General features: G+C 42.7%; 1 protein-coding gene across 9 annotated transcripts in view; it reads right to left on the minus strand.

Moving 5' to 3' along the window:
• Positions 1-2,988, minus strand: part of ACSL6 (acyl-CoA synthetase long chain family member 6) — a 66,264-nt gene extending 63,276 nt beyond the window's left edge. For 2 of the 9 annotated variants that reach the window (XM_060296180.1, XM_060296178.1), the window contains exons 1-2: positions 2,628-2,986; positions 2,176-2,261 (exon numbers count right to left, since the gene is read on the minus strand). In XM_060296180.1, the coding sequence (XP_060152163.1) occupies positions 2,176-2,260 (85 nt within the window). In that variant the 5' untranslated portion in view covers position 2,261; positions 2,628-2,986. Of the gene's footprint in view, positions 1-2,175; positions 2,355-2,627 lie in introns of those variants that run through there. The other 7 variants (XM_060296182.2, XM_060296177.1, XR_009563462.1 and 4 more) reach the window with 6 other exon arrangements.
• Between the last annotated feature and the right edge of the window lie 12,664 nt (positions 2,989-15,652).

A 15,652-nucleotide genomic window follows, 5' to 3' on the forward strand; every position in this document is an offset into this window, starting at 1 on the left:
GGTTGGGTATATGGGGCACAGACTGGACACTGTAGAAGGACACAGGGCTGCATCAGCCTAGAAATTCATCCACCAGGAGGGGAGCCTCTTTCTACTTTGTACAAGGGTGCCATATAGGCAGGCAGAAGTGCCAATCCATTGCTCCCATAGTCCTCTGAGTGCTCACAGCACTGAGACCATGTTTTCCTGGGCCAGGCACAGCATCTGACGCACCACACTGGATCTATTTTGTTTCCTTGTTTATTACTCAATACACAGGTGGGATCTGGGCTGGCCTCAGCGGGGAACAGGACAAATACAGCCCTAGCTCTCCTAAGGCTCAGAGTACATGGCTGCTTCCCCCATATAATCAGTTCCTTCTCCAGGTGGCTCCCCTCTACCCTTCCCTTGTCTCCCTAGGGCTGGATTGGGTGGCAAACGGCACATAACTCTACAAACAGTAATATCACTTCAGGGGGCCTCTCCTATTTCTAACTGAGCCAGAGAGATCTGGCAGCTGCCATGGGACCCTGGCGATTACAAGGCAGAATGTGTTCTCAGTGTTAGCCTAGGTGTCCTCTCTGCTCTCAAAAAAAGGCTGGGGTCCAGGCAAAGTCCCAAGCAAGGTGGACGTGATCTGCGAATGCCACAATGTGTCTGAAGTGGGTACCACACACCAGCCTCAGTGTCTCACTCTTACACCAAGTATGGCATCTTTGAGGAATTTCCTGTACCTACTGAGAAACTTGGTCTGTAGGGAAGAAGATGTCACCTGTACCAAGAGTCACCCTGCTTGACTATTCTGAGGCCCCTGAACAGTCTTTCATTGAGGCAGTTTCCTCATTCTAGGAGGCGACTGACCGCTTTGGGAAACACTCCACGCCGAAGCAGGGCAGAAAACCAGTTTGAGTTAGCATCTGCTGAATCCCACTTTCAGACAAGCATCCCGCACTGTAAGGACTTTTTTTCTCAGAGGCTGATGACTCCTGCCACATGTGGCTCTGTAGCCCCCAGGCACTTCCCTGTAGCCACAGAAGACCAAGGCTCCAGAGAGCTACCCTTGGACCCATGGCTGGGTGGGGGCCTCCTAAGGGTAGGGGAAAGGGGTCCTGGCACAGGGAAAAGGCTCTGAGACCATCATCCAAGCAATAAATGGTGGCTGTTACTATCATCATCATCATCATTACCATTATTTTGATGACTCCTGCCCTTTATTCTTAACCCTAGCTCTAGCTCCAACCCTGCCTGTTGGATGAGCACATCAGGCCCAGAGTGCCCCTGCACGGCTTGGCCTCAGACACGGCAGACAGAAGGAGCTTAGGGAGCTGAGGGGATTAGGGAGGCCACACTCTCCCCAGCTCAGGGGAGGTGTCCCTGTGGCCTGACTCAGGGCAATGGTGGCAGGGGCTGCCCACCACTACCTGGCCTACCAACCCTCTAGGTTCAAGCCTGATACCAGGAAGCACTTAGCAATGATGAATCAATTAAAACTCAGATCAAATCCTAATCTGTCAGATATTATCCGTGTGACATTGGGCAAGTCAATTAACCTCTGAACCTCAGTAAAAAAAGAGCACCACCAACCTCCTAGGATTTGCTGTGAATATTAAATAACACAGGCAAGGTTTCAGTTAAGGATTTCAAAAGGGTCGCCTTCCTCCCCTTCTTCGGCTCAGAAAGAACCTTACTACCTCCTCTGATGATGCTGTTTGAGCATGAAATAATAATAAAACTAACATTCATAAAGCACTTGCTCTGGGTCAGGTCCAGCTTAAAACCAGTTTAAGGTTCGAGCACTTCACATACATTATGAGACTGAATTTGCACATGGGGGTATGGGTGGGGGTGGGTGGAGACCCTTTAGTGGTATCATAACCTAGAGGAACCCAACACTCACAAAGGGGAGTGGCTGGTGTAGGCAGCAGAACTGGTGGATGACTGCGCCCTGGGTGAGAGCCCAGGTCCTGTGTGGGGAGGGGGCAAGAGCATTGGGCAGGGATTCAGAAGGGGTTCTCAAGGTTTCTTGAGAGGATGCAGGGGTGAGAGGCTGACTCCTGTGAGGGGGAGAGGTGGGCGCTGGCAGGGTGGGGACACAAGCCATGGGCATAGCTGAGGAGCCAGGTGAACCCTGCTTTACAGAAATCGTGTACTCCGGCTGAAGGGTGGGCAGGAGGGGTTGTGAGGAAGCCTTCTCACCAGGATCAGGAAGCCCCAGGTCAGTCCCGGTCACGTCCTTGACCTGCTGTGGGACCTCAGGGTCCAACATCCTCAGGGTCTGCATCCTGGAGATGGACAAGGATGAACTGTCTGTCCCTGGACTTGGCCTTGGGGGACGATTGGGCTCAGGGCCTAGTCTGCTCGGCGGATGGTTCTCACTATAAGGGGCGGGGGGAGTCGAGAACCGGAGGGAAGTTGTTGTGAGGTCTCGGAGAGCAAGGCCCCTCATTTTCACTGACACAAGCACTTCCCAAACGCGGCCTGGAGCCCGCCAGAATTTGGAAGGGGGTAGACCTGGGGGGCCCAGGGTAGTCCTGAAAGGATGGCTCGGCAGCCGGGGCTGGGGGATCACCCCCAGCCTGGGACCAAGACCCCACCGCGTGCCAGGGATGAGGGTCACAGAAGAGGGCGGGGAGAGGGGGAAGACTTACCCGAGAACAGCCAGAGGGAGCCCCCCGACACGAGGAAGAAGGTCAGCATGTCGCTCAGCGGGACCCAGATGGGCCCGGCACGACCTCCCCGGCCCACAGCCCCGCAGCCCCAGCAGAAGCCGCGCAGCCGCTGCCGCCGGGTATTTTTAGCCCCCGCCCCCCCCCTCGCCCGGCTCCGCAGCGCCCCGCCTCCGCGCGCGGCTGCGGTGTCTTGGCGGGAGGGGGAGGGCGCCACGGGCCCGCTCTGCACCGGAGCCCCCTTCCAGCCCCCTTCCAGCCCTGCCGCGGTCCAGGTCCGGGCGCTCCGCACGCTCACAGCCGCGTGGGAACCGCCGAGGCCCCGGGCGGGGGAGGGGCCAGGCTGCAGAGCCGACCGGCCCTCTCCGCCCCGCCTAACGTCACGACCCGGAGTTCTGGGGAAACCGGCAGGAGAGGGCAGCACGGGCGACGAGCGTAGGAGCGCGACGCCGCGCGCACCCCACCAACGCGCGACCCTTACCCCTACCCAGCGCGATGCTGGCTTTTATGGCTGGGCGGGCTCGGGTGGCAGAGAGGTCGCGGTCACCTGTTCTAGGAGGCACACTTGCCGGTGGGCCGGTTCCCGCTGACGCTAACGCTCCCTAGGACCCCAGTTTTCAGACACCAGGAGCCTCTGGATGTCAGGTCTGCAAGCCAAAGAGGAGAGAGGGCGGTGAGGGTCTATTTAGGAACTGGAAAAGGGGCAGCTACGCCGGATAGTGCCCATATTCTCTGGGGACCTCAGATCTCTCTTTCTGGGAAGATTGGATCTGAGGCCACCCAAGGTCACAGGAGGCTCCATGTTGTAACAGGCTGCCACACAGGGTCACATGAAGTCACAGGAAGCCACATGGAATCACAGGTGTTCCACCAGAACACAGGCAATCCTGGTCTTCACCCACAATCTTATGTGGCACATGAGGTCTCAAGAGGCCCCTAGTAGCTAAAATGAATGGCCACATAGGCACCCACGGTCACAGATTGCCACACTGCTAGCTGAGCGGTTGTGTTACCAAACGGAACTCATCCCGCCTGAGGCACAGCAAAGCGAATCTACTGACACCAGGTTTTGGTGAAGGAAAGTACAGTGTTTATCACAGTGCTCCAAGCAAGGGAGTGGAAGATAAACCTCAGATACACTTCAACTCGGTCTTTGAGTTAGGATTTTTTTAAAGAACAAACAGGCTGGAATTAATTGTCTTGTGACATTTCTTCATTGTAGTTTTGAAAGTCAGGATGTCCCTGGTTTATGATGCTCTGGCCAGGTGGTCCATGGCTTGCAGTCTGTTAGCTCATCTTGCCCTGGAGAAACAACCCGAGTTTGTATATTAATGATGATATCTCTAATAGCTTTTAGTACATTAACAATGTTATCAACACAGCAATTTTAGTCATCTGATTCTGTTGATTACTGTTTAGTTAGCAGATGATTGAGGTCAGAGGGGATAAGAAAGGGGATAAAGTTTTGGGTAGAGAGATTAATCATAAACTCAGTAAAGAAACTCAATTTTAGGGGGACTTGGCTTCAATCCTGAAACTGAGCAGGGCCCTGTGGGGCTCCCAGGCACAGAGGTTTCTTTTTGTCCCCCATTTCTTATAGGCAAGACTCCAGCCTCCGTGACCTTCCTGGAGTTCTAAAGGGCAGATTCGAACAGTTGCTAATCAAGGGAGGAGCAGCCAAGAAACCACCTGAGTCAAGATTAGGAGACCTGACCATCTGAGACAGCACACACCCTAATCTTGTCAGCAACCCCACCCTTGGGAAGTATTGTCAAAACTCCTCATCAAATCGTCCTGGGTTGGGACACATAGTTTTTTGAGGCAGGAGCCCGCTGCGTCCCCCTTTGCCTGGCAAAGTAACAAAGCTATCCTTTTCTACTTCACCCAAAACTCTGTCTCTCAGATTTGATTTGGCACTGGTGTACAGAGAAGTTGAGATTTCGGCATCAATCCCCACTCCTGTTTTAACTTTCCCCCAAATCTTTGAGGGAACAGAGTGATGACTATTCTATTTCCTGCTGAAATGGGGCATAGTCCTGCCTCATTTTGGGGAATGGAAACATTGCATACCAAGTTGGACATGTTTCCGAGTTCCAGGTCTTAGACCCAAGACTTATGTGATTAAATTTTAGTCCCCTGGTCCACCATTTTGGTGCAACAGCTTATAGCACATTTTATTTATTTATTTTTCAAAACATCTTTATTGGAGTATAATTGCTTTACAATGGTTAGTTTCTGCTGTATAACAACGTGAATCAGCTATACATATATCCCCATATCTCCTCCCTCTTGTGTCTCCCTCCCAACCTCCCTATCCCACCCCTCTAGGTGGTCACAAAACACTGAGCTGATCTCCCTGTACAGCGCATTTTATAATCAGATAACCAATTAGAAGTAAGAGGAGTGACAACCCAAACTTTAATAAACCTTGGAAAATAGATCTTGTTCCCTGAGGAATTCAGGAGAATAAGCCTGAAAACCAGCCTGGACCTGGTACTAATGGGGAGACTTGTAGCCAGGTAGCCAATTTCCTAATTCTGTGTAAGTAGGTTTTAACTTCTGATATGGTATTAACATATACATAACAGGAGCTATTAGCTACTACACATATGTTTCCTTTTTCTGCTAAAATCTATTCTAAAGCAATTTTATTGTCGAGTACTAGTCTGGCTAAAGAATCTAATGCCTTCTGCTGGGAGGCTAAAGCTGTCTCATTTGTTACTAATATTCCTAAAGTAAGATCAAGATTTCATAGTCACCTTGAGACCATAAGGTTGCAGTTGAGGGCTGCTAGCAGATGTTGAGAACAGCTGGTGGTGTTCTTGAGTCTGATACAGTTCAGAAAATTCAAGTCCTCAGTAATATAGGAAGAAATCTGAAACCATGGCCACCCAGTTCTATTTGGGATGTCTGAACCACAGTTACTCTATTTTGATTTCTAAATACAATTTTTTCCTTAATGCTTAAAGCAGATGTAATACAATGTATGTTCAACAAGCCACAGAATAGGCTGTTCCAGTTTAATTTAAATGATGTATAAGCCAGAATGACTTTCCCAGACCTCAATATGTGAAAATTTCTTTGATCATTTACACTTTTGTTTGCAAATCTTTCAATAGATCAAAATATTTGTCCTGTGATGCCAAGATGATTGCTGCCTCCCTGAATCCATCATGTCCCTCAGTACTAGACCTCCTTTTTGTTTATGTATATCTATAGCTATATCTATATAGATATCTATATCTACTATGTCTATCTATCTCTATATATACATAGACAGAGAGATATGCCTAGTTATCTACATTGGGTGAAAACTAATCAGACATAGTGAACAAGTTCAGAGGTCTGATTATGGGGAAACATTTTATAGGATATACATTTTATCCATTACACCAAATTGTCACACAAATATTGTACATGTGCTTTTAGCAGAAGACCTAAAGCAAGCAGTGATACCTGTCATGAGCAGTTATACTCTGAAAACTTCACTAGAGAATTTTCCTTCTATCCTGAACATTGGGGCAACAGTATGGTTAGAAGTAAAATAATAACTTTCAATTTTGATAGGAGAAAAACATTTGGTAAACAGTTCAATTGAATTAATAAGATGGGTCTTACAGACCTGGTCTAGATTCTTGGGTCAACAGTCTACCACAGCTGTCATCTTCTTCTCCTTCTCATCTTGATGTGGGTGTCATTTGCGGTCAGTAGTCCTTTCTGTAGGCCAGTCCAGTGAAGAAACCCTCCTTAAGTGGGAAATCTGAATTCAAGAGTCAATTCCTTTCAGTTTTGCTGTGCAAGAGCTACTTAAGAGTACCTAATAAGGGTCTTTTCATCTAGGTTAGAGACAGTCCTTTAACTGATGCCTTTTCCAGGATGAATAATTTCCTGGTTGCAGGTCATGGGGCATCTGATCTTCATCCAAAGATAAACTGCTGTGATAAGCTTCAGAAACAAATTTAGAGTGTCCTTTTAATAATTCAATTAAACTTTACAATAATGTAGTATAATAACAAGGAGTTATCTGGGAAGTGAGTCTTAGGCAGTAAATACAGTTCTCAACTAACAAAACTAGAATTTAATATCCACTGGAACATAATCTTTTTCTCTCTAAAATTACCCTAATTTCTACCAAATATAGCCAAATTAAGACTAATTTGTCGGGCTTCCCTGGTGGTGCTGCCAGTGCAGAGGACACAGGTTCCTGCCCTGGTCCAGGAAGATCCCACATGCTGAGGAGCAACTAAGCCCATGCGCCACAACTACTGAGCCTGCGCTCTAGAGCCCACAAGCCACAACTACTGAGCCTGCGTGCTGCAACTACTGAAGCCTGCGCCCCTAGAGCCCGTGCTCCTACAACCAGAGAAGCCATCGCAATGAGAAGCCTGCACACCACAACAAAGAGTAGCCCCCACTCTCCTGCTGCAACTAGAGAAAGCCTGCGTGCAGCAACGAAGACCCAACACAGCCCAAAAAAATAATAAAGAAATAAATTAAACAAATAGAAAAAAAATTTTTAAAGACTAATTTGTTTGCAAAGTAAGTCTGGTTTTAGTAAACTTGGCCTGATTATTTACAAAAGTGTAATTGATCATATAGGCTCTTTTAAATCAGCTGTGCTGGAACTTTTCATAAGGAATCTCAGATGGAACTTTTTAAAAGGACTCTCAAGGCCAGGAAAGCCACTCCAGCCAAGGGCTTATCACAGATTCTGCTTGCGATATCTATAGGTTTGGGTGAATTCTTCTCTTCTCGAGGACCCCCAAATATCTTGAGATTCCTGCACCTGTCAGGAGGTGATCTTCCTTATTCACCTGATAAGGCTGCTGGAAACCTAAGAGTTTACAATTTCTGGAGGGATCAGGTAGAGAGAAAAGATAAGTATTTCAGTTCTCCTTATGAAGGTATAATTTATCAAGCTGCTGGAAGTCATAATTAGCTTAAGGGGAAAGCTTTACTTATATCTGGAGAACACAGATTAAAGTCAGTAATATTTCAGATAAAAACCATTTTATAAAACCATATTCTCCAGTTCACTCAGTCCTATGTAATGAATCCTTCATCAGGATTCATTTTTCTTACCCAGTTCAGTGGCATAATCTGCAAGATATCAGAAACCTGTACTTTCCATGAATCTTCTTGAAGATGAGGCATTTTTTGCAAAAGCATTATAGTACAATAATAAACTCTATAAATGACAAAAAACTTCAAAAGGCATCATTAAAGATCTTATTACAATGCAACTGACAAAGAAACTTGGTTACTGCTATGACAGACAACATTGTAAGGTAATAACTAGAATTATGACTGATAGCGTTTTATTAGGGCATACCAGATTTTTTAGGAATTCCATATAATTTCTAACATATCTATATTAACAATATTTACCCATACAGTATAACCTGAGAATGTTTATCACTCTTTGACAATGCTTCCCATGTAATTTAAAATACCAAATAATCCTAGTTAGTTTAATATCTCTCTCTGAGGTTCTTCAGGGGCCCTTTAGAAAACTCAAAGTTAGCTAGAGGTCAAATGAACTTTAATTAGAATTTGACCTTTGGGAAATTTGTCAAAAATATCAAAAAGTTTCAAAACACTTAGTCAAATAGGGTCATAGGTCACTGTGAAACAGTACTTATTCACTTAACCAAACTGACAATAAAATATATCAAAAGCAGGGCTTCCCTGGTGGCTCAGTGGTTGAAAGTCCGCCTGTCGATGCAGGGGACATGGGCTCATGCCCTGGTTCGGGAAGATCCCACATGCCATGGAGCGGCTGGGCCCGTGAGCCATGGATGCTGAACCTGCGTGTCTGGAGCCTGTGCTCCACTACGGGAGAGGCCACAATAGTGAGAGGCCCGCGTACCGCAAAAAAAAAAACAAAAAAATATCAAAAGCAAATACAAAGAGTTACAACAAATTTCTTAAAAGCTTGTAAAGAAACTTATGATGTTACCAAAAGCAGCTCAAAATTAAAAAAAAAGAACAAAAACCCTTTGTTCTCTTGACAGAGAGAAACCAAATTCAGGTTTTTCACCATCTTACCTTTAATATTAACATTGATTTACTCAAATTCATTCTGATTTTAGTTACTCCTGACCACACACAGAATTCCTTTTTTTTCTCTAGGAATTTTCTTTGTATTTCCACTCAACTTTTATGTATTTTTTTTCTTATTAGTCATCCATTTTGTACACATCAGTGTATACATGTCAATCCCAATCTCCCAGTTCATCACACCACCAACCCCCCACCACTTTCCCCCCTTGGTGTCCATAGGTTTGTTCTCTACATCTGTGTCTCTAATTCTGCCCTGCAAACTGGTTCGTCTGTACCATTTTTCTAGGTTCCACATATATGCATTAATATATGATATTTGTTTTTCTCTTTCTGACTTACTTCACTCTGTATGATACTCTCTAGATGCATCCACATCTCTACAAATGACCCAATTTCGTTCCTTTTTATGGCTGAGCAATATTCCATTGTATATAGGTACCACAACTTCTTCATCCATTTGTCTGCCACTGGGCATTTACGTTGCTTCCATGACCTGGCTATTGTAAATAGTGCTGCAATGAACATTGGGGTGCATGTGTCTTTTTGAGTTATGGTTTTCTCTGGGTATATGCCCAGTAGTGGGATTGCTGGGTCATATGGTAGTGCTATTTTTAGTTCTTTAAGGAACCTCCATACTGTTCTCCATAGTGGCTGTATCAATTTACAGTCCCCAAAACAGTGCAAGAGGGTTCCTTTTTTCTCCAAACCCTCTCCAGCATTTGTTGTTCGTAGATTTTCTGATGATGCCCATTCTAACTGGTGTGAGGTGATACCTCATTGTAGTTTTGATTTGCATTTCTCTAATAATTAGTGATGTTGAGCAGCTCTTCATGTGCTTCTTGGCCATCTGTATGTCTTCTTTGGAGAAATGTCTATTTAGGTCTTCTATCCATTTTTGGATTGCATTGTTTTATTTTTTTAATATTGCATGATCTGTTTATATATTTTGGAGATGAACCTTTGTCTGATGATTCATTTGCAAATATTTTCTCCCATTCTGAGGGCTGTCTTTTCGTCTTGTTTATGGTTTCCTTTGCTGTGCAAAAGCTTTGAAGATGGGCTCCCCTGGTGGTGCAGTGGTTGAGAGTCCGCCTACTGATGCAGGGGACATGGGTTCGTGCCCTGGTCCGGGAAGATACCACATGCCGCGGAGCAGCTGGGCCCGTGAGCCATGGCCACTGAGCCTGCGCGTCTGGAGACTGTGCTCCACAACGAGAGAGGCCACAACAGTGAGAGGCCCATGTACCGCAAAAAAAAAAAAAAAAAAGATTTGAAGTTTCATTAGGTCCTATTTCTCTATTTTTGTTTTTATTTCCATTACCTTAGGAGGTGGATCAAAAAATATCTTGCTGTGATTTATGTCAAAGAGTGTTCTTCCTATGTTTTCCTCTAAGAGTTTTATAGTGCCCGGTCTTACATGTAGGTCTCTAATCCATTTTGAGTTTATTTTTCTGTATGGTGTTAGGGAGTGTTCTAATTTCATTCTTTTACATGTAGCTGTCCAGTTTTCCCAGCACCACTTATTGAAGAGACTGTCTTTTCTCCATTGTATATCTTTGCCTCCTTTGTCATAGACTAGTTGACCATAGGTGCGTGGGTTTATCTCTGGGCTTTCTCTCCTGTTCCATTGATCTATATTTCTGTTTTTGTGCCAGTACCATATTGTCTTGATTACTGTAGCTTTGTAGTATAGTCTGAAGTCAGGGAGCCTGATTCCTCCAGCTCCGTTTTTTTCCCCCAAGACTGCTTTGGCTATTCAGGGTCTTCTGTGTCTCCATACAAATTTTAAGATTTCTTGTTCTAGTTCTGTAAAAATTGCCATTGGTAATTTGATAGGGATTGCATTGAACCTGTAGATTGCTTTGGGTAGTATAGTCATTTTCACAATATTGATTCTTCCAATCCAAGAACGTGGTATATCTCTCCATCTGATGGTATCATCTTTAATTTCTTTCATCAGTGTCTTATAGTTTTCTGCATACAGGTCTTTTGTCTCCCTAGGTAGCTTTATTCCTAGGTATTTTATTCTTTTTGGTGCAGTGGTAAATGGAAGTGTTTCCTTAATTTCTCTTTCAGATTTTTCATCGTTAGTGTATAGGAATGCAAGAGATTTCTCTGCATTAATTTTGTATCCTGCAACTTTACCAAATTCATTGATTAGCTCTAGTAGTTTTCTGGTGGCATCTTTAGTATTCTCTATGTATAGTATCATGTCATCTGCAAACAGTGAGAGTTTTACTTCTTCTTTTCTGATTTGTATTCCTTTTATTTCTTTTTCTTCTCTGATTGCCATGGCTAGAACTTCCAAAATTAGTTGAATAAGAGTGGTGAGAGTGGACATCCTTGTCTTGTTCCTGATCTTAGAGGAAGTGCCTTCAGTTTTGCACCATTGAGAATGTTTGCTGTGGGTATGTCATATATGGCCTTTATTATGTTGAGGTAGGTTCCCTCTATGCCCACTTTCTGTAGGGTTTTTATCATAAATGGGTGTTGAATTTTGTCAAAAGCTTTTTCTGCGTCTATTGAGATGATCATATGTTTTTTGTTTTTCTTTGTTTCTTGGTACATGGGCCTCTCATTGTTGTGGCCTCTCCCATTGCGGAGCACAGGCTTTGGACACGCAGGCTCAATGGCCATGGCTCACGAGCCCAGCCGCTCCGTGGCATGTGAGATCTTCCCGGACCGGGGAACGAACCCATGTCCCCTGCATCGGCACGCGGACTCTCAACCACTGCGCCACCAGGGAAGCCCAATCATATGGTTTTTATTCTTCAATTTGTTAATATGGTGTATCACATTGATTGATTTGCATATATTGAAGAATCCTTGCTTCACTGGGATAAATCCCACTTGATCATGGTGTGTGATCATGGTGTGTTGTTGGATTCTGTTTGCTAGTATTTTGTTGGAGATTGTTGCATCTATATTCAATCAGTGATATTGGTCTGTAATTTTCTTTTTTTGTAGTATCTTTGTCTGGTTTTGGTATCAGGGTGATGGTGGCCTCATAGAATGAATTTGGGAGTGTTCCTTCCTCTGCAACTTTTTGGAAGAGTTTGAGAAGGATGGGTGTTAGCGCTTCTCTAAATGTTTGATAGAATTCACCTGTGAAGCTATCTGGTCCTGGGCTTTTGTTTGTTGGAAGATTTTTAATCAACTTTCAATTTCAGTACTTGTGATTGGTCTGTTCATATTTTCTATTTCTTCCTGGTTCAGACTTGGAAGGTTATACCTTTCTAAGAATTTGCCCATTTTTTCCAGGTTGTCCATTTTATTGGCATAGAATTGCTTGTAGTACTCTTAGGATGCTTTGTATTTCTGCGGTGTCCATTGTAACTTCTCCTTTTTCATTTCTAATTTTATTGATTTGAGTCCTCTCCCTCTTTTTCTTGATGAGTCTGGCTAATATTTAACAATTTTGTTTATCTTCTCAAACAACCAGCTTTTACTTTTATTGATCTTTGCTATTGTATTCTTTGTTTCTATTTCATTTATTTCTGCTCTGATCTTTATGACTTCTTTCCTTCTGCTAACTTTGGGTTTTGTTTGTTCTTTCTCTAGTTCCTTTAGGTGTAAGGTTAGATTGTTTATTTGAGTTTTTTCTTGTTTCTTGAGGTAGGCTTGTATAGCTATAAACTTCCCTCTTAGAACTGCTTATGCTGCATCCCATAGGTTTTGGATCGTCGTGTTTTCATGGTCATCTGTCTCTAGGTATTTTTTGATTTCCTCTTTGATTTCTTCAGTGATCTCTTGGTTATTTAGTAACGTATTGTTTACCCTCCATGTGTTTGTGTTTTTAACGTTTTTTTCCCTGTAATTAATTTCTAATCTCATAGAGTTGTGGTCAGAAAAGATGCTTGATATGATTTCAATTTTCTTAAATTTACTGAGGCTTGATTTGTGACCCAAGATGTCATCTATCCTGGAGAATGATCCGTGCGCACTTGAGAAGAAAGTGTAATCTGCTGTTTTTGGATGGAATGTCTTATAAATATCAATTAAATTTATCTGGTCTATTGTGTCATTTAAAGCTTGTGTTTTCCTATTAATTTTCTGTTTGGATGATCTGTCCATTGCTGTAAGTGAGGCGTTAAAGTCCCCCACTATTATTGTGTTACTGTCGACTTCCTCTTTTAGAGCTGTTAGCAGTTGACTTATGTATTAAGGTGCTCCTGTGTTGGGTGCATAAGCATTTATAATTGTTATATCTTCTTCTTGGATTGATCCCTTGATCATTACATAGTGTCCTTCCTTGTCTCTTGTAACATTCTTTATTTTAAAGTCTATTTTATCTGATATGAGTATTGCTACTCCAGCTTTCTTTTGATTTCCATGCATGGAATATCTTTTCCCATCACCCCACTTTCAGTCTGTATGTGTCCCTAGGTCTGAAGTGGGTCTCTTGTAGACAGCATATATATATGGGTCTTGTTTTTGTATCCATTCAGCAAGCCTGTGTCTTTTGCTTGGAGCATTTAATCCATTCCAGTTTAAGGTAATTATCGATATGTATGTTCCTATTACCATTTTCTTAATTGTTTTGGGTTTGTTTTTGCAGGTTCTTTTCTTCTCTTGTGTTTCCTGCCTAGAGAAGTTCCTGTAGCATTTGTTGTAGAGCTGGTTTGGTGGTGCTGAATTCTCATAGCTTTTGCTTGTCTGTAAAGCTTTTGAATTCTCCATCGAATCTGAATGAGATCCTTGTCAGGTAGAGTAATCTTGGTTGTAGGTTCTTCCCTTTCATCACTTTAAGTATATTATGCCACTCCCTTCTGGCTTGTAGAGTTTCTGCTGAGAAATCAGCTGTTAACCTTATGGGAGGTCTCTTGTATGTTATTTGCGTTTTTCCCTTGCTGCTTTCAATAATTTTCTTTGTCTTTAATTTTTGCCAATTTGATTACTATGTATCTTGGCATGTTTCTCCTTGGGTTTATCCTGTATGGGACTCTCTGCACTTCCTGGACTTGGGTGGCTATTTCTTTTCCCATGTTAGGGAAGTTTTCAACTATAATCTCTTCAAATATTTTCTTGGGTCCTTTCTCTCTCTTCTCCTTCTGGGACCCCTATAATGCGAATGTTGTTGTGTCTAATGTTGTCCCAGAGGTCACCTAGGCTGTCTTCATTTCTCTTCATTCTTTTTTCTTTATTCTGTTCTGCAGCAGTGAATTCCACCATTCTGTCTTCCAGGTCACTTATCCGTTCTTCTGCCACAGTTGTTCTGCTATTGATTCCTTCTAGTGTATTTTTCATTCTGTTATTGTATTGTTCATCTCTGTTTCGTATATTTTTTTGTTTTTTTTTTTGCGGTACGCAGGCCTCTCACTGTTGTGGCCTCTCCCGTGGTGGAGCACAGGCTCCAGACATGCAGGCTCAGCAGCCATGGCTCACGGGCCCAGCTGCTCCGTGGCATGTGGGATATTCCTGGACCGGGGCATGAACCCATGTCCCCTGCATCGGCAGGCAGACTCTCAACCACTGCTCCACCAGGGAAGCCCATCTCTGTTTGTTTGTTCTTTAATTCTTATAGATCTTTGTTAAACATTTCTTGCATCTTCTCGATCTTTGCCTCCACTCTTTTTCTGAGGTCCTGGATCATCTTCACTATCATTCTTCTGAATTCTTTTTCTGGAAGATTGCCTATCTCCATTTCCTTTAGTTATTTACCTGGGGTTTTATCTTGTTCCTTCATCTGGTACATAGCCCTCGGCCTTTTCATCTTGTTTATCTTTCTGTGTATGGTTTTTGTTCCACAGGCTTCAGGATTATAGTTCTTCTTGCTTCTGCTGTCTGCCCTCTGGTGGATGAGGCTATCTAAGAGGCTTGTGTAAGTTTCCTGATGGGAGGGACTCGAATTCCTTTCTAAAGATTTTTTTGCCTCTTGCAAATCTTCTACAACTTTCTATATCTATATTAATTTGTTCCTTATTTTCTCTCCTATTTAGAAATAACCAGATTTCAGACAAAATTATTTTCCCTTAACAAGATGCCTTTCCATTCCTCATACCTTCTTTTTCCTTGCATACAAAGATGTTTTCCTTATTAATTTTCAGTTTTAATTACATATATAATTAGAATTCTCAACTCTTAAAAACCTTAATTTCTAGTGAAAAGTAAGAAGTAAGCAATTATGATCTGTCTTACATTAGCATTCTGTAGATTGGCAAACTTATAAATATTATTTGTAATTTCTCAAAACATGTGCTTACATTCCAAAAATGTCTTGGTGTGACACTAAACATATTTATTAATAGTTCTAAATATCTTTAGTGTCTCTGTAAAAGGAAGCCTATGTTCAGCAATTAATGTTCCAGTATTTTATTTTATTTGGGAATGACCTAGATATTTTGAAAACTTTCATTACTTAATTTAGCAAAAATTTAAAGTTTCAAGCAACCAAAAGCTGGAGACACTGTTTTTAAGCAGACATTCCTAAAACATAATTATCCTTGAAGAGTTTACCTAAAAGCTTTTATCTCATTGATATTTAATTGACTTATAAAAATTTCATCATACCAAGTTATTATTGTTTTTGCTGACAAATTTTGTAACAGATATAATAAGATCTTATTTGATGTTTAGTAAACCTAGGTACGATAAAATTATTATACTTAATGTTGATGGCTCTAAAGACATGTCTGTATTTTCTTTTAATATTTATTTATGTATTTACTTGGCTATGCCAGGTCTTAATTGCAGTACATGGGATCTTTGTTGCTGCGTGCGGGATCTTCCTGGAAGCATATGGGATCTTTAGTTGCAGCATGAGAACTCTTAGTTGTGGCATGTGGGATATAGTTCCCTACCCAGGGATCGAACTCGGGTCCCCTGCATTGGGAGCATGGACTCTTTGCCACTGGACCACCAAGGAAGTCCCGACATGTCTGTATTAATTAAACCAGTTCACTTAAACTAACTTTAATACCAAATATTAATTTAATATGAAATAT

This window comes from Globicephala melas, chromosome 3 (assembly GCF_963455315.2).
Source record: "Globicephala melas chromosome 3, mGloMel1.2, whole genome shotgun sequence".
Classification (NCBI taxonomy): Eukaryota; Metazoa; Chordata; class Mammalia; order Artiodactyla; family Delphinidae; genus Globicephala; species Globicephala melas.